The sequence below is a fragment of the Podarcis melisellensis genome (genome assembly GCF_964234715.1).
Source record: "Podarcis melisellensis genome assembly, chromosome: 10".
In the NCBI taxonomy this organism is placed as follows: domain Eukaryota; kingdom Metazoa; phylum Chordata; class Lepidosauria; order Squamata; family Lacertidae; genus Podarcis; species Podarcis melisellensis.
This window is the reverse complement of record NC_138542.1, coordinates 52,573,358-52,600,813: the sequence shown is the minus strand read 5'-3', so window position 1 is coordinate 52,600,813 and position 27,456 is coordinate 52,573,358. Positions and strand designations below refer to the sequence as shown.

Sequence of the window (27,456 nt, the reverse complement as noted above, 5' to 3'; positions counted from 1 at the left end):
CAAACTCTCTCTGTTGTTATTGTTGTTTACATTTCTATCCCACTTTTCCTCAAAGGAGCCCAAGGTGATGTACGTGGTCCTCCCTTCCCCCATTTTATCGTCATAGCAACCTTCTGAGGTAGGCTAGGTGGAGAGGCAGAGACCAGCCCAAGTACATATGCTTCTGTATTGCTTTTATATTTTTTAGGGGTGCATCTAAAATATGAATGAATCCAAGCTGTGTTTGGAAACAAATGTATTGATACAAGCACACACTCTCTAGGATGGAATTGGCAATCTTAATACTCAGGGGACTCTCCCCACCCTGATTATCACTTTCACAAGCCATGTTTTATTACAGATTGACTAAGAATATGCTGGTGGCGCTGTGGGTTAAACCACAGAGCCTAGGGCTTGCTGATCAGAAGGTCGGCGGTTCGAATCCCTGCGACGGGGTGAGCTCCCATTGCTCGGTCCCTGCTCCTGCCAACCTAGCAGTTCGAAAGCACGTCAAAGTGCAAGTAGATAAATACGTACTGCTCTGGCGGGAAGGTAAATGGCGTTTCCGTGCTCTGCTCTGGTTCGCCAGAAGTGGCTTAGTCATGCTGGCCACATGACCTGGAAGCTGTACGCCGGCTCCCTCGGCCAATAAAGCGAGATGAGCGCCGCAACCCCAGAGTCGGCCACGACTGGACCTAATGGTCAGGGGTCCCTTTACCTTTACCTTACCTTACTAAGAATACTAACTAATACATTTTCTCTTTGACCGAGGAACCATCAACGACTACAAATGCACTGTAAATCACATTTCTCTAAATAGTATCTTATAACTGTGATAGCTTAGGCCAACTGTTTTACGAAAGCTTTTCAAAGGCATGGCAGAGAGTTTTCAGTTCTTCTTTCAAGTGGGTAACAATTTCCTTCACTTTCTGTGGTGAGTCAAGAACCTCGACATTGCAGGTAAAGGGGTTATAATGAAGAATAAAAGGTTTCTTGATCTTAACGGTGTATTTTCTGTAGAGGGGGAAAAATGATCAAAATATGAGTTTTTACGTTTTACAAGTGCATGCATTTTATAGGGTCTGGAGAAAAGTGTGTTCTTTTCCAGTTTTATGATTGGCACCACTGGAAAATTAAATACAGCAGGGTCTCATAAATAAACTGTGGCCTTAATGTTTACCAAGTAAAAGTTCTGTATGGAGATGATCCTTCCAATTGTTGGTGCATTCCCTGTGCCTGGAGACATCCCCATATAACACAGCTCAAGACCTCAAGATCTTAAGGACCGCCTCTGGTCATCTGAGCTCCTTTTCTATGTCCCTCCCCCCTCCATAAGAAGTCTGAAGGGTGGCAACACAAGAACGGGCCCTTTCTGCGGTGGCTTCTCATTTGTGGAATGCTCTCCCCAGAGAAGCTCGCCCGGCTTATTTAGTGGGTTCTTCCCAGAAGAAAAAGAATCAACTTCTTTGGCATGCAGAAAACTAGGAAATAAGACCCCCAAGAGAGTGCTGTGAAATAAGGGGTGATGCTTTGTCCCTGTGTACCCTCACTCCACAACACACACATGCCAAGTTAAGAATTCCTAAAGGACAACAACACGTTCTGAGGTCTGTGCATGACTCCGTGCACGTTCTGAGGTCTGTGCATGTTCTGAAGGCCAAATCATCCTCACTTAGTGATGGGCTATATCTGCTTTGAATGAGTGCCATTGCCATACTTACTGGAGCTGAGACTTCATGTCTTCAAAGTGTTCTGCTACAAAGTAGACAGGCTGGAAGGACTGGTCCTGGTAAGGCTGGACGGCCATCGCGTCTGTGTCAAAGGGTTTGTACTGTGGCTTCTTTGACAAGGCATACTATTTGCAAAGAAAAGTGACAGTGTTCATGTTCAGAAATGTCAAAGATGTAGGCTTAGAATGCAAGGAGGGGGTAGCAACCAAAGCAAACGGGTGTGGGGAGGAAGAAAGCAATCTATGGGGCTTCAAAGGGGTGTGTGTGACAATGTTTAACTTTAGTAAAGAGGGGAGAGTTGTCCCTCCCCATCAAATATCAGTGTTTCCCTCAACTTCAATCACATGACCTGTTCACCTGGATTATTTAACCTTTGGAGGCAATTTCATATCTACACTTCAAGTTTGTATATTTCTAATGATGAATGAACTCCTCATTGTGTGGCTTGGGACTGGGATGAGCAAAATGTTTTCTCCCTAAAGTGGAAATAATTGCTGCTTTTCCTTTTCTTTACAAAAAAAGCTCAGCTCTGAAATTGGATTAGTCGTGCTGTGACTGAATTAGATGTGCTACCAATGTTGTCATCATGGGTGCAAAGGGATGTGAACAACTCCCTTCCCCAAGCCCCCCTATTCCTGTCAAGAACTGCTTAACTCTGCTTCTCGTTCCCTTCCTCTTAACTAAGCTGATGGCAGTAGGACACTAGCAGCAGGTCTTGGGAGCTCTGGGGAACTGCATTTCCCAGGGTTCCCAGTGCCTGGGATACTATGGCTGCCATGTCCTTAGAAGCCAAGGAGGCCTCATGCAGAAGCCTCCAGAGAGTCCTTCCATTGCTACTGCCCTGCCACTACCATGTGGGCTTGGAGGAAAGAAAGGAAAGGGGGTTAGTGATAGGTTGGGAGAAGGGCTGCCTGGCAGTAGTGATAAGGGCAAATCCCAACATGAAGAAGAGGAAGAGGAAGAGGAAGAAGAGGAGGAAGAGGAGGAGGAGGAGGAGGAGGAGGAGTTTGGATTTGATATCCCGCTTTATCACTACCCTAAGGAGTCTCAAAGCGGCTAACAATCTCCTTTCCCTTCCTCCCCCACAAGAAACACTCTGTGAGGTGAGTGGGGCTGAGAGACTTCAGAGAAGTGTGACTAGCCCAAGGTCACCCAGCAGCTACATGTGGAGGAGCGGGGAATCTAACCCGGTTCACCAGATTACGAGTCCACTGCTCTTAAACACTACACCACACTGACTCTTGCATGATCTTGAATTTGGGTAAAACTCTGCTCTTTGTATTCTAAATCACCCAAGCTCTTTATTTGCCTTTACCTCTACTTGCCATTTCTTCCAAAGATGGTGTAAGAACTAGAGGAGAAAAAACTGCTTTGACCCAAAGGACACAATTTTTTTTTTTAAAGGGGACCCAAGACTCTAGTTGCTTGATTAGCAGTGCACTGTATGTGGGAGATTCCTGTGAGAGTCCTCATTCAATCTAAACCAGATGCATCAGTAAAAACACGCAGATATATTGTGTTTCAGGCCTTGGGAAACCCAGCTGAAAGGTTTCAGAACCTCAGGCGTGAGTTTTCAAGCAGAGCCCTTCCTTCTTTGCTGTGGGAAGTTCTGCTTTAAAATGATCAGATGACCCGAGGTGACCTGTAGGGAGCTAAGGGAGCCCTGTTTTTTCTGCAAACGAAGCATGCCAAGGGGTGAGCTCTGCCAATTGTGATGTATGGGCCATTACATTTTACTGTATGTAGGCTAGACTCCAGCCGGGGTGTTAACATGAAATTCATTTGATTTAATGCAGAACAGCTGACAATACAGTAAAATTACAGTGCAAAACTCAGGGGTCTCGGGTGGATTCTATAGCTCAGAAAACGTAAGGTTGGCCAGCAGGCAAACTCTTTCATGCTAGTTGGGGATTTGAATATCGTCGCATAGATAGATCTCACCTCCTATTTTGAAAGGCAAAGCTAGGTTTCTAGGCCAAGTGATGGTTGAAAAATAGGGTTGAAGTTTGCCTTAAGGATTCGGCTACAAAACCAAAACAAGAGCTGTCAATTAAAAGCACATGGTATCCACTGCTTAAAACAAATACATATTTTGAAAGCCATCTTTTGATAGCTTTGCAGAGAGACATAATTACATAGTGAGTAGATTGCTGGACCAGAAAGGTGCTCTGACTTCCACAGGGTGAGTCCAAAGAGGGTATAAGCAGGGCAAACATATACCGTCATGTGATAGACAAAAATCCCATGACTGCAGTCATGGAGCAGGATTTCTAACAGTTACTGTCCCCCTCCTCATATTTCAGCAGGTGGCTGTTCTTTACACTGCACAGGGAGTTGGTGGGTTGGCTTACCAAGTGAGTGCCAGACTCTGCCATTATAATTGCCCACAATGCCCCAGAGCAATATAACATCATTCTGGGCCGTTTGGGGCAATTGCAGTGGCAGCTGCCTGGCATTTTTATGAGATGATGTTGGACCCTGGAAGCCACGGTCCAGGTTCAGGTCATGCAAAACAAGCAGCAAAGAAAAGTGTGGAAATAGAGGTTGTAAAGCCTTTAAAATGTGCCTTTGCACTGAATCCCAAAATGCCCCAGTGTTGCAGTACTCAGCAGGAGGATGGAGACAAAACTAGAATTAGTTGGCTCTGCCTTCCATTGGTTCAGACTCTGCTTATCATTGACTCTGACTCCACCTCCTGTTGGCCTGCCTTTCTGCTCTATCAGTTCCAATGGTCACCACTCACCACTGTGCATTTCCGTCTACAGTGTTGGGCCCTGGTGCAGGAAAGCAGCACTGCAATCAGAAATGATTGGGGCACCCTAATCAGTATTGGCATTCCACCGGCTTTTGAAGACACACCTGCTTGGATCAGCATTCCCCTGGAACATCACCTTCTGATCTTATTGTTTTAATTGTTTTTAACTATTTTAGGGTTATAGTTTTTAGAACTAGGGATGTTTTGATGCAGTAGTGGAACTGTTTTATTGTGCTTTTAAAAGAATGTATAGGTTTTATAATTGATTTTATAGTTGCAAACTGTTTAGAAGCCATTTTGGCTTGTAAACAGTATATAAATGTAATAGAAACAACAGTTGAGGAGGGGGGACACACACACGCCACAGCAATGTTTTCAATATCCTGACCTCATCATTTTATTACACTCTGCTGGCGACTTGGTAGCTTCACCATTTATTAGAAACATGAGGGACAGATTCATTTTAAAATGAAGCACATGAACATTAGGCGTAATGCTGCCCTCTAGTGATGTCAGCTTGTAAGTTTATCTAATGTTAAAATAATACTTGGAGAGAGGGGGAAACAAACTTACCATCAGCTCCCCATAGGAGGACAGGAGACCTGCTCCATAGGCTTTAATAGTTCCATTTTGTTTGCAGAGTCCAAACTCAACAGTAAACCAGTAGAGCTGGTAAATACAAAGAGGAATGGAGTAGACTATGATAACTCCTCTGAGAAGTCCCAGCCCCCCCCAGGTTATCCTGTGATTGTATGTAGTCACTATGTCCCTGGAAATACACTGCATTAGGTTGCAAATTTATTTATCTGCGTTAACGTTGCTCCTCAAAGGCAGCTGCCTGCTGGCGACCATTTTGATTTCCCCACAATGCCAAACAAAATGGTGGCTGTTGAGACAAACAAAACTTAGTCCTTTGGGGTGAGGAAGTTGAGGGTAAGCATCTGCTAGACCCACCTTGGGTTCTGTTTCTCATGCTAGAAGACAGGTAGCCAATGCTGTGCCCTCCATATCTTGTTGGACTACAATTCCCATCATCCCTGACCATTGTCCGTGCTGGCTGGGGCTGGTGGGAGTTGGAATCCAAGAATACTCAGAGGGCAACACATTGGCTACCCCTGTGCTGGAACGTGACTATATCACATTGCAAGAATCACACAAACTTTGTGTACACAAATCAGGATGCCATCTGGGTTTGTTTGGGAATAATTGTGTGTGTGTGTAATCTCCATGAAGAGGATGCAATTTGCGTTTTCTACCTCAAGACACCCAAATGTCCTGGCATTAAAAAAACAAAATAAATAAAAATAAAAACCAACCACTGAGCATTTTCTAGGGGAGCTTGAAATAGCTTATATTTTGAGCCTTTGGTATTATACCTGCAGTATGAAAATACATAAACATATATATATACTCACTGTTGACAGTTTTTCTATATCAGCATCAGATGCTCCAAGAGAAGCTAATCCAATATCCTAGATCAAGGATCAATATATTTATTGAAAGGCTGGTTTATGAGAACATACAGTCCTTTTCCGTGAATTATTATTAAACTGAAGGTATGATCCTTAGCTTAAGGACAAACATCTGTAATTTCCCCCAGTTTAATCTAGTATATCATGTAGGTTAATAATAATAACAATAAATTCAGAGCTAATGCTGCATATTTGGATTATAGTTTAGCCAAGTGTGCAGGATACATAAATTTCTAGTATGAAATAGTCTTTCCTGGTCCACACCCATGTGATTTGAGACACATCTGGCAACATCAGCACAGAACTAGGAACCAAATCGTTTGCACTTAAAAAGTGATGTAATCCAACCATGCTCAGCAGAACACAGAATAGAAAAAACTTGACCCATATCCACCTTAATGAAACCTAGCAAAACTATGTCATGTTGAGTAGCGTCATTACCATTTGTCCATTCTCAAGGAGGAAGTAATGCTCTTGTTAGTGCAACTCTGACACTACTTGAAGCAAAGGTTTTTGGAGGTTTTTTAGGTAAAATAAAGGCCATCTCTAACCCTCTGCCACATATCTATCAGATGAATCTCCAACCTATTTTCCCTCCTTTAAATTGGCATGCCCCTGAGGAGCACAGACAATTCCAGGATGCCTTTTCTGGCTCATCCAACCCCTGAAACCTTTGAAAATGGATGGATCAAATAATTTGGCCCCCTACTATAATTTGGAGTTGAAGTGAACACTCAGGGTTGAATGGAGCTTTTTGGCCAGACCAAGGAACTGTGCAACCTCCTCACACTTGAGGTTGAGAGCTCTCCAGACCCTGGTCCCATAAAAATAGGTCTAATATCTACATTGTTCCCTTCTTTTCGAGTCTTGGAGGCTACTGCATGCCATCCCTCCTATATAATACATCCCACCTAAGTGAAGCCTGTAACTCATTCTGCTTTGGGTGGATGGAATTAGGTAGCAAGTCCAGTGGTTTCCTATCTGGCATAAATGATTCTACAGAACGGGGGTCATTCCTGACCATTGGCCATGATGGCAAGCACTGAAAGGATCTGGGGTGCACCTACATTTAGAGGACCCCAAGTTCCCCGCCCTCTAGATTGAGGACAATCTTATATAGGAGACTCCTGTATATCAGACTATTTGTCCACCTGGCCCAGTGTTATCTACTCTGACTTGCTGAGGCTCTGCAAGGTCTCAGACTTTCCTTGTTGTTTGCTTCCTGTTCCTTTTGACTGGAGATACCTGGGGCAGGTGACTTCCTGCATATAAAACATATGCCCTTCCACCAAGCCAAAGGACCTTTCCCTGTCAGAACAACAGAAACGTTACCTGAGAGAACTGGGCAAATTCCTTGTCAGCTAACATGGGAACGTGGCCCAGCAGTTCGTGACAGCAATCACTGTGAAAACGAAAACATGTGCTGCTGTTTTTTAAGAGTCATAAGATGTGTCCCTTGCGTCTACCACCCAATCCTTAGATTTCCACATCTCAATCCAGAGAATGTACCTAAAATGCCTCTTTAAACTCCACAACACAACAGAAGATAGTGACAGTGGCTTTAGTGGACTGTTCCTTTCTTAGTCCTCTTGAAGAAAGAAAGAAAGAAGGAAAGAAAGAAATTGGGGGAGGGGACTGCATGTGATCAATGCCAAGTGAAGTTTGAACCTCAGACACATTTATGCAACTTCTAACGAAACAGGAATTTGGCATCTCAAATGCTGATGTTGGATCCTGATCTCAAGATCTGAAAGCCAGTGGAACGTAATAAAATACGGATGGTGGGCGGGGTGGGAGGTGGGGAGAGATGGATAATAGAAGTTACTGTGTGGCCAGAGAAGGGTGTTGCGTGTGAACAGATCATAATAGATTGATGCTGACAGTCAAAACTATGCTCATGCCAAACGGAGTGAGAATCTTGAAGACTTCCTATAACCTTTTCCTGCTCCCAGCAGCTCTCTGAGAAAGAGTCTTCACAACCCCCAATCCTAGCGGAACAGAAATATTGTGCTATATGGAAGTACTGAACCAGCTTCTACAGAGCCACTGCTGGCCTCCCTGGCCACTACCTGAGAATGACTACATGATCACCCAACTCCTACTCACGGTTCTGGGGAATGCATTGGAGAAGACGAGTGCCTGATGTATTGGGTTGTCTGAAAGACACGGAATGCCAGGCTAGCAAGGAAATCCCGAGGTGAGAGAAGCCCTGCAGCTGGCCTCAGCTTGAAGCCAGTTCTTTCTGCAAGGAAAATTAAAGGAGGAATAAAATTCGGAATAGGGTTGTGGTGGAAATAGGCATTTTTTTTTCTTGTATCCAAATCACTTAATGCAACCTGTCATGCATTACTCAGTTTTCATGAATGCCATCATGCCATGGACATCATGCCATGACATGTCTTTACCTTCCTCTGACAAGGCTCTCCACTCTAGCTGTGGAATGCTTAGCTCATGCGTTCTTCTCACTAAATGATTCTGTAACCTTCTCAGGTTAATAATTATTCGCAAGCAACTTGCAAAATTGTGTAATATAAAATTGTAACTACAACAACACACACACACACGACACACAGTCACGTTCTTAAACATGGATATCTCAAGAGTTGGTGGGCTGGGGTAGAGGAAGGGAGAAGGATTTAGTAAGAAGAGTAACTTGTAAAAACTTTTACTTGTGATTTATGGCTCTCCAATAAAAGTTGGGCTGCAATAAAGAACAGGGGAGGTGGGCAGGGGGCTCACTTGGACTGAATGCTTAACATCTCCTGGAAACCCAAAGAGAGTTGAAAGGAAATTCATGACCAGTTGCCCTAAAGGAACTTACAGGAACAAATTTCTACTCTTAGCCTCCAAATACAGCTACATAAAATTGTTTTCCCTTTTTGGCTATAGGTTTTCGTTCCTTGGAATAAAATCATGTCTAGTATCTGGATAGATGCATTCCAGAAACACAATATTCTCTCTCTCTCTCTTTAATGACTTGGAAATCCATCCTTCAGTTTTGTACCAAGGTAGTACAAAACCAGTTGCCATATTGTGTATCGGGGCCCCGTGACCACCCTGTTCCCCAAGGTATAAATAACTAGACACCATACAGCATATTGGTTTGGGATCAAATAAGGCCACAACTTTATTGGTTACACATGTGAGGTTTGGCCATAGGCATTGTGGTAAGCAACTGCACATGTTACTCCCGCTCATCCACTGGGAGTGTTTCTAAGGGTGAAGCTGGGGGGAGGGATGCCCTATGACCTACGTCAAATTGGGGCATCCCCAAGCTGTCCCTATTGGAGGAGTGGTACGGCCCTAGCCTCCATCTGGGCATTGGGCAGGAGCCACTCCTTCTGGATCCCTTTAACAGGATACCCTTAACCATGGAGGGGCAAACAGAGGCTACAACCTCCCCTCCAGCCACGACTATGCTTACCCAATGCCTATCCTCCATACAAAATTGTGACGATTGCTATGAGGTAGGTGAAAACCCAAGTGGTGGTGCCAATTAGCCAAGTGGGGGGAATTCCTGCCCAGTCCCTGAAAAATTAGGCGACCGAGATTGTCCATAGCAAGGTTGAACCATCCATGAAAAGCCCTAATCTGAGGGACGGATGGTGGGAGAACTGGCACAGCAACAGGAAGACCACAAGGCCATGCTGGCCAGGCATTTAAACTTCCCCTGGGCACAACACCAAGGGCTGCAATTGGTCGGTTGGTCCTGTGCCCAAGAGAACACCCACTAACTCCTGCCGCCATTGGCCCATTTGGCAGCAGGACTACGATCCGGCCTGTGATAGGTCAGTTTGCCAGTTTGCCGCCCACAAAGCCGCCCACCCAAAATGGGGGTGAATGGACTTTTAGGGTGATGCATGGAAACCAGCTGCCATATTTTAGGAGGTGGAGGATGTGATAAGTGAACTCATCCCACCTCAGTTTTGGATTTGGCTCTGAAATGAGCTTGAGCCAATTCTGAACAATTGTTGGGTGTGCCCCATTACAAACCCCCCATTTCCAGACTTCACTTCTGCCACTCATAAGAACACCCTTACTTGGCATCAGTCCTAGTGCCATACCTCCTTACCTGTTAGAAAAGAAGAGACATCCTGCAGCTGAGGGATATGGTCCGCTTGATACCCACAGTATTTTTCCAGCTGATGAAAGGTCTCCAGATATTGGTGGCAGGCATGAGTGGGATAAAGACTGCTTAGCTTCTGGTAGACTTCTCTCCTGAAAACAATAGGGGTGTTAGCTTACAACAGACCTCTTTGCAAACAGCATATTTTAAATGATACACCACACTTTTCTCATAACAGCCACAGGGCTGCGGGGCATGTTGACATCATGTGCATATGTTGCAGGGCATGCACACATGGTGTGGTGACATTGTGTGGCCCTGGGCCCCCTCAGCTCTGGAGGCAATGCAATGTGCCTGCTCCCTGAATGCAGGAATCTCAACTAAAGCATTCATGACAGATGGCCATCCAACCTTTGTTTAAAAACCTCCAAGGAAGGAGAGTCCACCACCTCCTGAGGGAGTCCATTCTACTGTTGAACAGCTCTTACTGTCAAAAAGTTCTTACTGATGTTTAGTTGGAATCTCCTTTCTTGTAATTTGAAGCCATTGGTTTGGGTCTTACCCTCCAGAGCAGGAGAAAACAAGATTGCTCCATCTTCCACATGACAGCCCTTAAGATATTTGAAGGTGGCTGTCATATCTCCTTTCACTCTCCTCTTTTCCAGGCTAAACATACCCAGCTCCCTCAACCATTCCTCATACGGCTTGGTTTCCAGACCCTTGATCATCTTGATTGCCCTCCTGGAACAATTGGGGCACCAAATGGACATGTACTGGACATTTGCTACTGGTATTTCATGGTGTTCACCACATGGAACATGGAAAATGATTTGCCATGTAAAGCAGATATGAGGAACCTGTTGCACTCCAGATATTGCTGGACTCCAACTCAGCCCCAGCGAGCAGGGCCAGCAGTCAGGGATGATTAAAGTAACTGTCTTTAAAGGGAAGAAACATGTTTAGTTGTTGGAAAGAGAGCATATAATAATCATGCAATGGCATGGAGCCTTGTGGAAGTAGGTTTTTATTCAGCTCTGGGGCTCTCACACATTTGTAAACATTGTTTTATGAAAATTGAGGTCATTCTTGGAAATGCTGACTAAGCCAATAACCTTTTCCTGTTTGTATTGTATTTCTCTCTCTCTCTCTCTCTCTCTCTCTCTCTCTCTCTCTCTCTCCCTCCCTCCCTCCCTCAGCTGCTCAAGTGTTGCTATGAAGGGTGAAATTCTTACAGGGATGCCAATTTGAATAAAATATTGTGGGGGGCCGAGGTAAGCTCCGCCCCACATAATCAATCAGATGATGCATTGCACACACACCATTTAAATGGGAATGCCCATCAACTTTGTGAAGGCCTGGCCCCCTCTAATATTTTATTGTGGGGGTTGAAGCCCCCACAGCCCCTAGGAGTTGACTCCATTGATGACTTACTACAATAACATCCTCCACCGAGAAATGGCAATAAGCAGGATCATCATGCAGTGGTACCTTGGGTTACAGACACTTCAGGTTACAGACTCTGCTAACCCAGAAATAGTGCCTTGGGTTAAGAACTTTGCTTCAGGATGAGAACAGAAATTGCGTGGTGGTGAGAACAGCTAGTGGGAGGCCCCATTAGCTGAAGTGGTACCTCAGGTTAAGAACAGTTTCAGGTTAAGAACGGACCTCCAGAATGAATTAAGTTCTTAACCCGAGGTACTACTGTATTCCCTCAAAACCTTGGAATAAGAGGCATGTCCTAACCTGGGACCCAAAGGATGTTCCTGCTAGTATCGAGCAGGCAGCCTCACTGGGATAGGCATTCTATAAAAAGGGGCCACCACTCAAAAGGCCCTCTCCCTTGTATGAATCTCTCTTTGAGGGGGCGGCTGGAGAGGGGCCTCTGCTTCCGATGTTGGAATCAGATGTGCCGTGTTGCATATGGTTCGAGGTACCACTATTATTTTCCATGCTGGAGAATGGAAAGGTGGGAAGGAGCCATTTTACGTTCTCACCTTACCCCACATGTTCTACGGTTTTTGTGGGTCCTTGTGACACCAGGCACTTACCATGTAGCTGTTTCCTGGGCTGTGTACTCAACTCTTGGCAATGGGTCACCCCTGTAAAAGAGCACATGTGATTAGAAGTCCCTTACATGCTACAAATATAGGCAATACCAAGGATCTTCTAGAAAGTGTCCCTGAAGCCCATTGTTTGTTGATCAGGGACAGAGCTACCGATTTGAATAAAATATTGGTGGGCCTAGGTAAGCCGCACCCCAGATAATTTTAATATATGTTGTTATTGTTAATAATAATATAAGCCAAAATATTCCTTAAAATAACTACAGACGTTCACTATCTTTTAGAAGTTCTCCCTTTTCTTCCTGTTTTCCAACAGAGGAGGCTACAGAAGTCTGCAGAAAATTATACTACAACTGCATGAATGTGTGAGCGGTGAAGAAAAATGAGAGAATGGTTATTGCTTTTGTTTTGTTTTATTGTGCACTTACTGTCTGAAATTGAAGGCCAGGTCTGCAATAAAAGCCCTTCGCTTCCTGTATTCAGCATCAGTGTATCCCTAAAATTGGATTGAGAGACAACACTTCACTGCAGTAAGTAGAATAGCCAAAAAACATAATATAATGAGATCCAAATTCTTAGCGTATGAATGTACAGTAGTTCTGATAATGGTTGAGATAGTAAAGAAAGGCTTCATGGAAGAGGACAAATGAAGTTAGCAACTGTCCAGTTAGATCTGCAAATCATAGAGCTTATGAACTGGGCAGCACTCAGTTACCACCAGGTCTAAATAACTCACCGGATGGTCATAATCCAGATCAGGGTGAAATTTGGTGATCAGATGATGGCAGTTGTCAAGGTCTCGTATTTTCTTTGGGAACCATGGTGCTGCAGCCGAGGGAGTAAACCACAGATCGTGAGTGCATGCAGGGCTATCTTAAGCATATCCAGCACTGTGGTGCAAAAATCCCTCCAGCGCCCCCCCTTTCTAGAGTTTTTGACCTTTTTTAGGAAAGGTTCCCCAAAGTTGTTGACCTTTTTTTTTGGAGCTTTTCATTTTATTTTGTTCTAAGGGCTTGTTAGAGATAATGTGTAAATGAAATCAGATTTGAAATCACTTACACATTATCTCTAACAAGCCCTTAAAGTAAAGGTAAAGGTACCCCTGCCTATACGGGCCAGTCTTACCAGACTCTAGTGTTGTGCGCTCATCTCACTCTATAGGCCGGGAGCCAGCGCTGTCTGCAGACACTTCCGGGTCACGTGGCCAGTGTGACAAGCTGCATCTGGTGAGCCAGCGCAGCACACGGAACGCCGTTTACCTTCCCGCTGGTAAGCGGTCCCTATTTATCTACTTGCACCCAGAGGTGCTTTCGAACTGCTAGGTTGGCAGGCGCTGGGACCGAACGACAGGAGTGCACCTCGCTGCGGGGATTCGAACCGCCGACCATGCGATCGGCAAGTCCTAGGCGCTGAGGTTTTACCCACAGCGCCACCCACGTCCCTTAGAACAAAATAAAATGAAAAGGCAGAAGAAAATCTAATGAAGTTCTCAATTCCAAAGCAAAACTCATTCAAGACTCAGCAGTTCTTCTAATTCATCCTCATGTTTCAAATCACCACATATCTAAAAGTTAAAGCAATCACCAGCTTGTTGTTCTTTAAATAAATTATTAAAGTCACAGAAAATGAAGTTCCCAGCCAATTTGTGTTTAAGTACAAAGCCGACGTTTTCAAATATTGTGGGGGGGGGGGAGGTGTAAAGCAGTGACATCCTGAACCTAAAAAGGACCCAAAACTTGGGTCACAAAGGCTGCAGCCCTAACTGCACTTACCTGAGAGTAAGCCCTGCTGAATCTAATAGGACCTTACTTCTGAGTAGACATTAGGATTGCAGCAAGAAACACAGTTGGGAATTAGGGCTTTCTGTTTTAAGTCTCAACCAGAGAAAAATGTAATATTGGAGATTAGGGAGAAAGGAATATGAATAGATTGGGAGGAAGGAGCTGACGAGAGACCAAAAACCACAGGTAGCAAGACAAGGCACACTTTCTGGGGAGCAAGTCTCACACACTGTTGCTTGGGGCAAGGACTGCAGGGGGACCATAGTTGGGTTGTGCGTGTGTGTTTTTCAGCAAAACGTAGAATTGGAAGTGACCCTGCGGGTCATCTAACCCAACTCCCTGCAATGCTTTTTAGCTTGCATTGATCTTTTTTTTTTTTAGTTGGATAGGCAATTAACAGGGTTGTTTCACAAATAAGGGAGAATGAGGGTTGCTGACTTGGTTTGGTTTGCCTTTGTTCTAGTTTTTAGCATGTGCTTAATACCATAGTTTCAGGCTGTGAGCAGCCCTGATATCTATGGGTGGAGGGCAGTAGTAGTAGTAGTAGTAATAATAATGGTGGTGATATTTTTCGCAGGGCTTGAAAAGTGAAGGGAGGAGGCTTCCCTTCCCCAGAATAGAGTTGCCCATAACATTAAACACAGAGCACGATTCCAGGGAGAGAGAGAAACCAGGACAGCAGCTGCTGCTACTCACGACTCGGGCTAGATGTAGCTAAACAGGACAGGCAAGGGGATCCTGCAAACAGGGCGGCAAACCCAGTGTGGAGGATCCTCAGCTGGAGGAAGAAAGGGGGCAGGTCGGGGAGACCTCTCTTCTTCCTTCCTTCCTTCCTTCCTCCTCCTCCTTGCACTCCGCTTCCTCCCCCCCCCCATCATCAGCTGCCTCTCTCTTCCCACAGGGTGGGCGACAGAGAGAGAGAGCGCCACACGCCAACCAGCCATATAGTTGGCTGGGCACAGCTTCCATCCTAAGCCTCTGCAGGGATCGCTGTTGGCTGGTGCAGGGAAAGGGGAGGCCACCGGCAAAGCGGCACAGCTCCCCCACTCGCTGGGGTACCCCTGAGAGGCCAGAGCCATGGTGCAAGGTGCCAGTAAGCCCAATAGGAAAGACGCCTCTGAGTACATGATACCTACATCATGTAGGGGTTGAACAAGAGCTGGAGTCGCTGCAGCTCATATAATTTAGATGGACCACCCCAGATACACCTGTGGAACCCCCCAGATTTGCTGGCCAGGGATGATCACTCCTGGAGGGGTGAAGGATTCCCAAACCCAAGTCTTCAGCAATCATAAAACAGGCTTGGTTATTTTTGGTATTACAGCTTAATAAACCCTTATGAATATGGCACTACTGATTAAAAAAAATGTTTATGTGTCTATATGGAAAAGTGAGGCAGAAGCCCAACAGATTGCTTACCTCTTTCTTCTTGGCTGGCTTTCACATCCTCCGCCACCCTCTTTAAGGAGTTAGTGAGGCTGCTGACCTCGCAGTTAGGAACTTCACATCTCACAAAAAATTCAAGGTCATCTGCAGTGTTTCTAGATACTTTAGCTGGTCTGGTTTCAAGGTGAGATATTTTAGTATCGAACACCTGTAGAAGGCAGTCCCACATAAGCATGTAGTGTGTGTGTGTGTGTGTGTGTGTGTCCAATTGCAATGCACAGGGTTGTTCACAAAAGTAACAAGCAAATCAACAAAAGTAGCAAGCAAATAAAAGTAATAAAATACGAATTCGACTTCCCCTCCTTCCCAGAGCAATCTGGAACCAAACCTTTTGTTTAACCGGAAACTGTGCTACACAATTTTATGCATCTCTACTTGGGAAGTTAAGTTGCATTGTATTTGAGTAAGATTGGTGCCCATTTAAGTGCACATGGAATTGCAGCTCTAACAAAAGCACCATTAAAAGTGTGGCCACTAGCCCTAATGGCCATGTTCCGCACCCACTGTCAGAGGCAGTAAGCCTCAGAGTACCAGTTGCAGGGAACCACCAGTGGGGCAAGGACTGTAGCTCTCGGCTCCTGTTAGTGGGCTTCCCAGAGGTAACTGGCTGGTCACTGTGTGTGTGCTGGAAAAGAGGGGTCCTGCTTGGACTGGTCCAGCAGGAATCTTCTTATGTTATTGAGGCTCATAACTCATATGCAAATATTCCTCTACCACAATCATTGGCAGGGCATGTTGCTAATTATCTCTTTATCACCCTGCTCCAAATTAACATTTGATGCACAGTTTTGGGCAAACGTGCTGGGAGTTTACTCATTAAAAAAATGAATCGTGTTGGTGATGATCACTGAAAACTAATACGCTGCCCCCTACAGACATTTATTTATTATTTTTCCATTGCTAAGATTTTAAAAACATTTTCATTGCTTTCTAATGAAAAAAAAGGAAATCAATATCAAAATAAGCCTCACGAACCTGTATATAAAGCACTTTTTTAAAAGAAAGAAAGAAATCAGAGTTTTGTAGGATGAAAACAGGCAAGGGTGCAAATCCCCACTCAGCTTTGAAGGCCACCTCCGGACTTTCAGCCAATCTCAGCTTAACAAGGCAGGCTAAAAATGGGGACGAATAAAACTCTCAAGCTCCTTATCAATGTGATAAAGAGATGTACCTCGAACACTTTGGCCGCCCTGGAAATGCCAGCTTTTCTCCCGTTGCGGAGGGCGAAGGTTAGGGTCAGTGTGGCTTTTTCCCCAGCCTCTCTTTCCCCCGCAGAAGCTTCTTTCTTGGTCGACGGCTCCATCCTCGAGGGCAACTCCTCGTCTAGGTTCGTGCGGGTCTGTCCTGCGTCAGCTTTTCAGTCGAGGCAAAGCAGTCTTGGCTCTTTCTGGAAGGAGGCGGAGAGCCCACTTCGCCTTCCAGGAATGGCGGCGGCAGCGCCTTTACGCACCTGGCTCAGCTTGGCAAGCAATCGAGGAGCTGTTCGTGGGGAGAGGGAAATCTGCCCACGACGGCTGGGGCTTGTCTTTCAGCACTTGGGACGTGGGCTCTTGTAACCCAGAGGGGCGAGAGACGGCGGAGTCTCTGCTCACGTGTGGCCAGTCCCACCAGGATAATTGTAGGGGGGACCAACTTGGGAAGGTACTCCGAGCAGCACCTTAATAAATATTATCATTCAATGCAGGGCGAGTTCCCCCCTCGACTGGATATTTTGACCTTACCGATTGGGGAGCTTTATGCTCGCTTTAATGTTGACGGGTGTTAAATTGCTAAAATGTCTGTTAAATTGTGCATTGTTTCTTTTTAGTTGTTGGTTCTAGATTTGTATTAGGTTTCCTTGTTGTACAACTGTTTGTGGTTTTTTGGTTTTAAAAAACGCCCTGAGCACAGATATATTTCCAGGGAAATGGGGGATATAAATAAATGGATTATTGACTAGTATGTATGTGTTATTAAAAGTGTTTATAACCTGCCCTCCATCTGTACAGATTACCTATTCAGAACATAAGATAAGGACTATCAGTCGAATTATAAAATACGACAAAGAGCCAGAAGTATGGTGGCTTGGTTATAGACTCCGGCTAGGATTTGGGTTCAAATCACGACTCAGCTATGAAGCTCATTGGGTGGCCAGTTTGTGTCTCTCCTCCCAGTCTACTTCATAGGGCTATTGTGAGGATAAAATGGGGAAGAAGGAGAACCACGCGCGTCTCTTGGTTATAGATGTAACGATATAGATTTAGGTAGTGTTTTATTGCAGTGTGTTTCGCTGATTTTATGTCATGCTTTATGTTCAAGGGACTGATAAACTGAATAGAAATTAATTAATTGGTCGATTCGTGTATAAAGCCCGTCAAACTAAACAGGCATCTGAAAACAACGGAGTCCGTTAAACTATAATAAACTTCTGAACCTCCAAGGTCCACACACGCACCCTACACTCGGTATGGATCTGCAATTGTGTGTTGCCTTGTGAGGAAGGAAGTCCGGCTTGGATGGCAGCTGTGCATTTGCGAAATCTTTTGTACTGCATTGGTCGCTCACCTGACGTGGGAGAGAAGGTACGCAGCCTTGAGTCCCTATCAGGGAAAAAGGCAGTGTATAAATAAATATAATCAGTTGGCATCCGTCTCGGGAGACAACGGAGGGGAAGAAGAAGAAGAAGAAGAAGGAGGAGGAGGAGGAGGAGGAGGAGGAGGAGGAGGAGGAGGAGGAGGAGAAGAAGAAGAAGAAGGCAGATTCCCTGGCCATTGAAAAATAAAGATCTGCTCTCCAAAGTACTGCCAGTAAAGCAGAGGGCGCTTCTCCTAGCGCCAGGTGCCCCCAAACAAACACCATACGTATTTAGGGGAAATGTAAATGACTTCTACTGCTGCTGCTGCTGCTGCTGCTATCGGACTTTTTTATCCTGATTTTTGGAAAATCAGTGGCTGGAACGATAATGCTGGATGTGAGAGAAGGAGTCTGATGGGAGGGTTAAAAAAATAAAAATCCGTCCTTTATTTTAAATCTTCTCACTTGAAACCCAACCACAAACGAAAGGTTTGCGGCGTAAAAACGGACTGGCATATATTACCTCCGTTTAGCTCAATGAGTTTGGATAGAGAGCGGGGCAGCAGCGGAATTATTCCTTGTTTTGTTCTGTTTAAAAGCTGTTCATCCTGTCCTCCCAGTTTCGTTCTTTCTTAACATTGCGAAGAAATGGACAATGAAATCGTGTGTGTGTGTGTGTGTGTGTGTGTGTGTGTGTGAATCATAGAGTTGGAAGGGATGCCGAGGGTCATCTAGCCCTGTAATGCAAGAGCAATGCGACATAGATATAGATAGCAATCAATGTGGATGCTTCTTCGTTAGACAGTTCCTGTCCGAGGTGCTGAAACTGCCTCCTAAAAACCCAGTACAGATTCATGCCAAGCTGGTATATATTCCAGCTACCCCGATGTGAGGTGACGCTAGTTTTCGTCTCGTGGCCGGTTGTTAACCTCCGGGATCAAGCCGGATGGAGTCATTCTGAAAAATCTTTTTTAAAAAAATCTATTTATCATATTTTTAAACTATATAGGCACCTACAATTAAGCTAGGGATGGGCAAATATATCACCAGCGGGATATAAATACCTCTAACTGGGGCTGACTCGAAGACCGAATGAAAGTATTGGGGGGGTGTTGTTTTTTGTCTGCTAAAAAGACAAAGAAATAAAGCTAAATGGCGTGGGTGTTGATGGTTTGAGGGCTGGACTAGGATCTGAGAGACCAGGGTTCGAATTCCCACGCAGCCATGAAGCGCACAGATGACTTAAGGCCGGTCACTGTCCTTCAGCCTAACCTACCTCACGGGGTCGTTGTGAAGGTAAAGTGGGGAGGGGGAGAAGCGTGAATGCCGCATTGAGCTTGTTCGAGGAAAGGGGGGGTATAAATGTACTGCATATATAAGAGTTAGCGACGAGACTCCTTTAGCTGAAATGTAAGAGGGGTTTTTTAGTTCAGCCCTACTGCTTTGTTGGTGATAAAACCAGCCACTTTTAACTTAGAACTCAGGCACGATGTAGCTGGTCATTTTTAGCAGAAAAGCTATGGAAAGAATCTGTGACATTTTGTCTTTTTTAAAAAAAAGTAAGCTGGGTTTATTTTGAAAGCTAGATAGTGGGGAGAGAGACGGAGACAAAGCGGTATTTTGTTTTTAGAAGACGTCAGTTCTAAATTAAACAAGCAAACAAAAACCCCGATGGTATATTTTTATTTCTTGCAGTGGTGTGTATTATTTTATTCCTATCGAGATCTGCTTCGGTGATCCTTGACAGTGAGGTTTTATGCCATGAAAATAACAATAAAATACAATAAAAACAGCTTTCAGTCTTATCTTCACAGAGTGCGATCTGTGAGCCACTAAAATGCCTAATAGTAATTGTGGAATACAGCCATCATGGATAACGTTAGATGTTATAGCATGAGCGCCTCCGATATTTTTTTAACGAAAACTCATAACGCTTAGACGTGGGGTGGGGTTAATGACATTTTACTGTTGATTTTATTGCTTATTGTTGACTTTTCCTTGGATATTGTCTATGTTTTTATTAGGGTGCGAACCGCTTTGGTATTCCTTTTGTAAGTGAAAAGTGCTATAAAAATCGTTTAAACTAAATAGATGAAATAAGGGTCGTCCAGGAAGAGTCCAGCATTGGGAAAGTGATCTCCGCAATGAAATCGGTACGCGTGTCATCGATCAAAAGACCGAGGAAGGATCTTCTATCGCAGAATCTTAAATTCCATGCCCGCACCAGCGGGGCTCCAGACCCTGAGGTTTTGGGGAAAGTGGCCATTTGCGCCAGAGACGAGAGTTGGTCCAGGAAATGCAAGTAAACTGCAATCCTGAAATGCGAATTATCGCGTCTCCCAAACCATCTAATGAACTAAGTGCTTATTTTGCTGCAATAGCCTTGTCCCCCGAGATATAATATAGCTGATATCTTCGGATATCCCCAAGCTTTCGCTCAAATCAAGAGTCCCTCAATGTCTCTTGTCTTCCGTGCTACAGCTTTACACACCAGGGGCGCGGATCGACCCAAGTTCAGCACCACCATGTCTCCCGGGAATTTCCGCGGAAGGAGCTCCTAGAAAGTGAGTTGCAGCTTAACAGGACCATGTCTAATTAGAAGTCAGTCCCACTGAGTTCAGTAGGGCTTACTCCCAGGTAGGCACCCAGAGGGTGCTCTCCGTCTCTTTAAAGCCTTTGATTTAGGCTGGATCCTGCCCAGTGAAATCTGTTCCATTTCCCCCCCCCCGCGCGCACACACACACACACCTTGGCTTTGAGTCCCCTCGATAGCTACGATTACTCACTGCAATTGTATTATGCAAACGGGGGGGGGGGGATATTTTCCAACAACATCCAGACTTCAAAGCGTTGCCTCCCCCCCCCCGCCCCCAGTTGTGGAATCGTCATAACACTCCCCGATGCTCAGTTTTTAGCTCTCAAGAGGCCGTTTAAAAGAACTACTGGAAACTGATTTTAGGCGCAGAGGCTCTTCCTCTGCCCCCCGGTAGGGGGAAGTTGGTGGCTGTCCTGGAGAGACCTGCTCTCCCCACTGAGCTCAGATCTCTTTGGCTTCCGCTGTGCCTTCCTGTCTAGGGAGAATCCAAGGGAAGCAGCTGCCCCCGAGAGTGACATGTGCAGGGTTTTACAGAATCATGGAATGATTGGAAGGGACCACGAGGGTCATCTAGTCCAAGCCCTTGGAATCTTGGATGCAGGGGTGCAGCCAGGATTTATGTTGGGGGCAGTGGCGTAGCGTGGGTTGTCAGCACCCGGGGCAAGGCAAGTAATTTGCACCCCCTAACCCGTGGATTTGCGCCCCCTAACCCTAACCCCCAGATGTTGCGCCCGGTGCGGCCGGGCCCCCCTGCACCCCCCACACTAAGCCACGGGTTGGGTGGCAGGCTTCATGTTGGGGGGAAGAACCTCAGTTAGTTAAGTATTTTTCTTGATTTACTTGATTTAAAGGGGGCAGCTGCACTGCACCCATGCTTTTCTGCTCCTTCATCTCCAACAACTCATTCATGGAGGGAAGCTATTTGCACCGCTCCTCTGGGAGGATCCTAGCATCCAATGAAATGTTGACATGTGCGTGTGGGTGGGTGTGGGGGGTGTTAATGTAGGAGAGACTGAAACAGCACAAACAGGAACTGAACAGGAAGAGCCAACCATCTCTAATGCATCGTGGGTTTTTAAAAATTGTAATTTATTGATGGTTCAAAATCACATAATCACCTTTAGCATATCATTGCAAACAGCTTTAAACGACGATATAAACAAACAAGAACGCCAAGTAATTAAAAAAGAAAAAGCTGAGAGAAATAAAAGTTGCCGGTGAGGCTATGGCTATGTATTACCTAGCAATTTATTGACTGTCATTTCAAAGAAGAAAAATAAATTGCATGAAGCTGCGTACAGGTTAAGGACACAGGAAGAGCCTGCTGAGTCGGGACAGAAGCCCATTTAGTCCAGCATCCTGCTCTCACTGCGGCTGAGCCGATGCCCTTAGAAAGCCCACAGACAGGCCATGAGCGCAACAGTGCTCTGCCCACATGCGATTCCCAATCACTGGCATTCACAGGCATCCTGGCTCTGAAGGTGGACGGAGGAAAATAAATTTGGAGAACAGCCCCCACCATGCTTTGCGTGTGAACTCCTGGATGAAGATGGGTGGCACCCTAAACAACAAAACAAAGGACTTTGGGCAGGATATGTCTGGGCCTTCACTGCCAAAAGATGCACTTGAATTCCCAGCTGAGTTTCCATCCAAGACTTTAATGTATAAATCAGATTGGTCCACAGGGAGGCACAAGTTATAAGATGCAGTAGGTACATAAGAGATATAGCCTGACTAAGTGCATGCTAAGATGCTGATGATCCAACAAGCAACATGCCCTCTGCAACTTCCATTTGAAGAGCAGAGTGGGTGCAGCTGATAGTGTGGCAAGTGGCCAGAGTCCTGGGAGTGGGGAAGCACACAGGATTTCCTTCCAAGTGGTTGAGTCTGTGAAGTTTGTCCCTGCCAGCTCAACATCTGATCTACTCTCAGTTGCCTCCCCTGGAGCAGAGGGACCCTCACTCCTAGGAGGAGGCACCAGGGGTGGCCCCACAGCAGAAGATATCTGGCTATAGATACCACTCTTGGAGGCAGCAACGCTTCTGAAAACCAGTCACTGGAAACCACAGGAGGGGAGAATGTTCTTTTGCTTGAATTCTAGTTCCAGGCTTCCCACAGGCATCTTGGTTGGTTACCTTATGTTCTTATGCACTAGGGGTGTCCAATGGCACAGGGTGGAAAAATTCTTCTGTTAACCCACTCAGCCACTGGAGCCAGCTCTCCGCTCCCTAGACCACTGGCCCCCTCCCCAGGCTCAGACACTTCTTAGGGTCCCAGTTTCACCTCCCCTATCCTGCTCAGATCCTCTCCTAGGTTGTCCCACCCTATCTCAGAGCTCTTCCCATTTCTCTTAAAGAGCCAACCCCCCCCCCCATGAAATCTGCTGTGGATTTTTGCAGTTGCTGAGACCTTTTGCATGTGCCATATGATATAAATGGAGATTACAGACATCTAAACTATCACCTGCCTTTATTATAACTGCGATGACAAGCACATTAAATATGCATCACATTTCTGCATGCTATTAGTTATCGGTAGACTTTCTTCATTTGTTTTTTAAAAGTTTGATATTTGTTTCACTGTCCAGTACCGTCCCCCGTCCCCCATGGCTCTTGGAGCCATCAAAAGGCATCTGAGAGCATCTTCACTTGATCTTCTGGAGAGCGTTGCAAAGAAGTCCCAACTCATCTGCAAAGAAATGAAGGAAGTCAGTCTTCTGTTTTGCTACAGTTTTATATCCACCCCTTCATCCATAGAGCACAATAGAATGTGTACATGGAGTCATTCCCATTTTATCACCTCAATGGCACCAGGTAGACTCAGTGACACAGGTGGCTGTGCATAGATTTGAATCTTGGTCTCCTCAGCCCAAATCCTGCACTCTGCAGAAGCCAGCCTCTGATGAACAGAAGGAGCCAAGAGGGCACAAACTGGCCAAGTCTTAAAACAATGCATGTTGTTAATAATGTGATATAGGATGAAGAGGAGCATTGCATTTACAAGGAGGGAGAATGGCATCATCAGGCATGACTGCAGCCTACTTGACTCTGTTTATCTATTTGCTGCATTTATGTCCTGCCCTTCCTCCCCAGTGAGCCCTATCTGGAATCTAGCAGAAGTCTAGCCCTCATTTCACCGTTAAAAAATCCATTTGTAAGCCCATTCAACTTGGAAAATTACAGAAATTTGGCACTGAATGAAATTTGTAGTGGTATCCTGGAATACAGATTTGTGGCCATATCCCAGCAAACAGATATATGGCACGGCTTGAACCAGGGATTGGCATTGCAGGCAACTGGATTTTGGCGAAATATTAGTTGAAACTCCCCAAGAGACTTTTTGGACTGTGGAACAGATTTCCCTAGGAGTTAGCTCCTTCCACTTCTCTGATGTGAAAATCTGCTGAAATGGCAATACCTACATGCCACAGAATTAAGCTTTTACTGATGCTGTGTTTTCAACATGTACCGTATATATTGGTGCCGGGGGGGAAGTCATGCAAAAGATACAGCAGTCTCAGCTGTTTATTTCCCTTTTTTCATCCCCACCTCTGAGTTTCAACACTTTATGAAATTCTTCAGACCACATCCATACACAACACGCTTTCCACTGCACCTAACTATGTTTTGTTCAGTGAGGCAGATTTGTCCCCTGCAATGAGATGACCTGTTTTGACTCCCAGTCCCTGAACCACAGTAAATCTCTTAGCGTGCAGCAGGATCGGTAGGCTCCATTAAAACTAATGGGGCAAAAACAGATGTGCAAGAGTTCTCTTTTGACACTGAGCCAGACTCATAAAGAACTCAGGGTTTGGATATTTTCATAGGAAAACCGTTGTATATTAAAATACAGTTACTTACTGCTGATGGCATCGGCTAAATTCTTGAGCTGCTTTGTGTTGTCCAGAACTTCAATCCGCTCAGTGTACGGGTTGTAACGGACGGAGAACGGACGGGAAATTGTTGAGGCATATTTCCTAAAGGAGAAAACAGAAACTTTGTCGCATTGTTTATGGATTAATACCCTGATTGAATGAATAATTTGCATCCTGCTCTTCAGCTGAGCAAGCCCCTCGTAGAGACACATGTCTTGAGAAGGGATCAAGGCCCCTCCCTTGATTTGGGATGGAAGATTAAGATTGCAATCCTATTTCGGGTTGCCGTTTTTCAAAAAGTAAAAACCAGGACACCCCAAAAATTGTTGAGCTTTTTAAAGTAAAAGCTACAACATTTTTTGAGTTTTGGAGCTTCTTAAGGCATTTTCGGTACAATTTAACCCCCATTGCTGGTTTTCCAGGACACATGCCCAACTTCTGAAAAATAATCCAGGACCCCATTTTCGGAGGCGAATTCGAGGACATGTCCTGGAAAATCAGGATGAATGGCAGCGCTATCTTATACCCAGTCTCCTGAGAGTAAGGAACACTGAACTTAGTAGGTCTGACCTCTGAGTACACATGCATATGATTGCATTGTATATTTTCATCTCATTTTGCTATTCTACCTTCTGCCCATAGCTTCACATTTCTAGCCCCAGTCAACATGTTCTTTCCTCAGCCTTCCAGGTGGCATTTTCTAGCTAACACCAGTTTAGATTAACTACAGATAAATGTTGATTTATTCAGCTCATATGAAAGTTTTTAATCCCCAGGGTGGCTTGCAGGTGAGTTTCAAGATGCAGCACTGACCTCTGTGAAATTTCTGTATTATGCACACCCGGAGGGACACTGAATGATCCAACCAAATCCTAATGGAGGTAAAATTATTACCTTAACTTTTGCTTTGCATCTTTGAAACTTTCAGCAACATAGTAAATGGGCTGGAATTCGGTGACAGGATATTTTTGAACTGCTGTCCTTTCCAAATTGAGAGGTTCAATGGCAGGCTTATTTGATAAGCAATACTAAAGAGAAAAAAGCAGATAGGTTTTAATTTTAAATAAAAGTTGTGATATAGATATAGATATAGACATAGATATAGAATTTCCTTCTTGTGGTAAAACCTCAAAGCAGTTTACAATGAAAATTAAGATGACCAATATATTATAAATATTAGTATCATTATTATTACTGTCATACAACAGGAGGGCAAGCTTTTAAACTCTAATTATTATTTCTAGCAGCAAACTCCTTGTGGTAAGTGCTGCAAGGATGGTAACCAAACAGGAGGGAAATATCAGCAGGCCTGAGGTTCACAGAAGTTCAAGAAATAAGAACAAAACAAAACAAAACAAAACAAGGAGCCAAAAATCTTTATAAAAACAAGGACCAGTCCACCCAGGACTGAGCAGCCTTCATTCTACTTCTACTATTATGCCTCTGAATACCAGTTGCTGAGAACTGCAGCTGACCCACACCCAGCATGCTGGTTTCTCACAGGCATCTGGTTGGCAACTGTGAGAATAGACAGACGAGATGCTGGACTAGACGGGCCCTTGGTCTAATTCAGCAAGGCTTTTCTTAGGTTCTTGTGTTCAGATCCATGGAATGTAGAGCAACCGTTAGAAGAGAAAAACAGGAGAGGGCCCCTGATTGCCACGTTCTACTGCCACTGTTGGAGATAGTATACTTTTGAATTCCAGGTGCTGGAAATCGTAGGAGGGGAGAGTGCTGTTGTGCTCAAGTCCTGTTTATGGCATCTGCTTGGCCACTGTAAGAACAGGATGCTTGACTAGATGTGTGCCTCCTGGTGGCCTCATCCATCAAGCTCTTCTGATGTTCTTATTGCAATGTTTAGTTGCAGGCCCTGCTCACCCTTTCCAGTAACAAGGGTTATATTCTCTTTCTTACTGATACCCCTGAACGCCGGAAGCAGAACAGGGTCCCTATTATATGTCATACACACAGGTCCTAATCTAGCTCCAATCACATGCAACTAGCATGAAGCAAACTCAAAGGACCCAACTTATCTGTTGAGTGAGTGCAGGGCTCCTTGCCCATCTCTGGAAGATTATAAGACTTAGAATCATGGAGTTGGAAGGGATTAGGGTCATCTAGCCCACCCCCTGCCATTCAGGGATCTTTTTGCCCAATGTAGGGGTTCAAACCCACAACCCTGAGATTAAGAGTCTCATGCTTTTCTGACCAAGGTACATACAAAGCAGACCTACATAAATACCTTTATACTTATTTTTTTATTATTTTTTTAAAATACAGTGGTACCTCGGGTTACAGACACTTCAGGTTATAGACCAGGCATAGGCAAACTCGGCCCTACAGATGTTTGTGACTGCAATTCCCATCATCCCTGACCACTGGTCCTGTTAGCTAGGGATGATGGGAATTGTAGTCCCAAACATCTGGAAGGCCGGAGTTTGCCTATGCCTGTTATAGATGCTTCAGGTTACAGACTCTGCTAACCCAGAAATAGTACCTCGGGTTAAGAACTTTACTTCAGGATGAGAACAGAAATTGTGTGGCGGCGGCGGCAGGAGGCCCCATTAGCTAAAGTGGTACCTCAGGTTAAGAACAGTTTCAAGTTAAGAACGGACCTCCAGAACAAATTAAGTTCTTAACCCGAGGTACCACTGTACAAGATTAGATTTGCAGAAATAGGAACAACTGTAGATTCGTACCTGTAATTCTCCAAATGACGACAGCAGCCCTGCTCCGTATGCCTTTATCTCATTGCCTTCTTTACACAGTCCAAATTCCACAGTAAACCAATAAACCTGGCATAAAGGAAAGTGCAAAGATTATATTTCTTGTGCAGTAACTCCCAGATGATCTCATTAATGTGGCTAAGAGCCAAATAAAGGGGGGGGGCAGGTACCATGATGGAAAACTACAGGGATGGCCGAATTTTCAAGCTTGGGCTTCAGAACGTTTATCATTTCATATATGAGGGTATTTTGCCAGGTGTGGTTTCTCAAACCTCTGCTTTCCAACAGACAGCTCATCACCAATTCCATTTTGCAACCAGGACACGGAAGGATAATTAGTTGTCCATGACTAAAGCACTGGGAATGGACACGCATGACCTGCCAAAACTCTGCGCAATTATTAAAGATAAAGGAA

At 44.9% G+C, this 27,456-nt stretch overlaps 2 protein-coding genes and 1 long non-coding RNA gene across 4 annotated transcripts in view; all 3 read right to left on the bottom strand.

Annotated features, from left to right (window-relative positions):
- Nucleotides 1-358: 358 nt before the first annotated feature.
- On the bottom strand, nucleotides 359-16,600 carry LOC309379383 (tyrosine 3-monooxygenase-like). Its single transcript, XM_081928498.1, has 12 exons — nucleotides 16,464-16,600; nucleotides 15,266-15,440; nucleotides 12,802-12,890; nucleotides 12,494-12,561; nucleotides 12,051-12,101; nucleotides 10,009-10,154; nucleotides 8,043-8,178; nucleotides 7,269-7,338; nucleotides 5,880-5,936; nucleotides 5,038-5,133; nucleotides 1,701-1,834; nucleotides 359-993 (listed from the first exon to the last, which is right to left on the bottom strand). The coding sequence occupies exons 1-12, from the start codon at nucleotides 16,593-16,595 to the stop codon at nucleotides 834-836; spliced, it is 1,314 nt and encodes a 437-aa protein (XP_081784624.1). The 5' UTR covers nucleotides 16,596-16,600; the 3' UTR covers nucleotides 359-833.
- A 4,911-nt stretch (nucleotides 16,601-21,511) lies between these two features.
- On the bottom strand, nucleotides 21,512-22,831 carry LOC309379354. Its single transcript, XR_014172429.1, has 2 exons — nucleotides 22,594-22,831; nucleotides 21,512-22,227 (listed from the first exon to the last, which is right to left on the bottom strand). It is a non-coding gene; the product is annotated as an uncharacterized lncRNA (long non-coding RNA).
- A 62-nt stretch (nucleotides 22,832-22,893) lies between these two features.
- PAH (phenylalanine hydroxylase) overlaps nucleotides 22,894-27,456 on the bottom strand; it is a 38,739-nt gene continuing 34,176 nt past the window's right edge. For both annotated transcript variants that reach the window (XM_081928357.1, XM_081928356.1), the window contains exons 10-13: nucleotides 27,015-27,110; nucleotides 25,210-25,343; nucleotides 24,302-24,417; nucleotides 22,894-23,129 (exon numbers count right to left, since the gene is read on the bottom strand). In XM_081928357.1, coding sequence (XP_081784483.1) covers nucleotides 23,086-23,129; nucleotides 24,302-24,417; nucleotides 25,210-25,343; nucleotides 27,015-27,110 — 390 coding nt within the window. In that variant the 3' untranslated portion in view covers nucleotides 22,894-23,085. The remainder of the gene's footprint in view (nucleotides 23,130-24,301; nucleotides 24,418-25,209; nucleotides 25,344-27,014; nucleotides 27,111-27,456) is intronic.

Excerpts from the sequence above, each read along its gene's own strand:
- LOC309379383 (XM_081928498.1), bottom strand. The coding sequence starts at position 16,595 with ATGGAGCCGTCGACCAAGAAAGAAGCTTCTGCGGGGGAAAGAGAGGCT. Across the intron at positions 12,562-12,801 it reads ATCTGGATTATGACCATCCG|GGATACACTGATGCTGAATA; the intron begins GTGAGTTATTTA and ends ATCCAATTTTAG. Across the intron at positions 7,339-8,042 it reads CCAATGCATTCCCCAGAACC|TGATTGCTGTCACGAACTGC; the intron begins GTGAGTAGGAGT and ends TCGTTTTCACAG.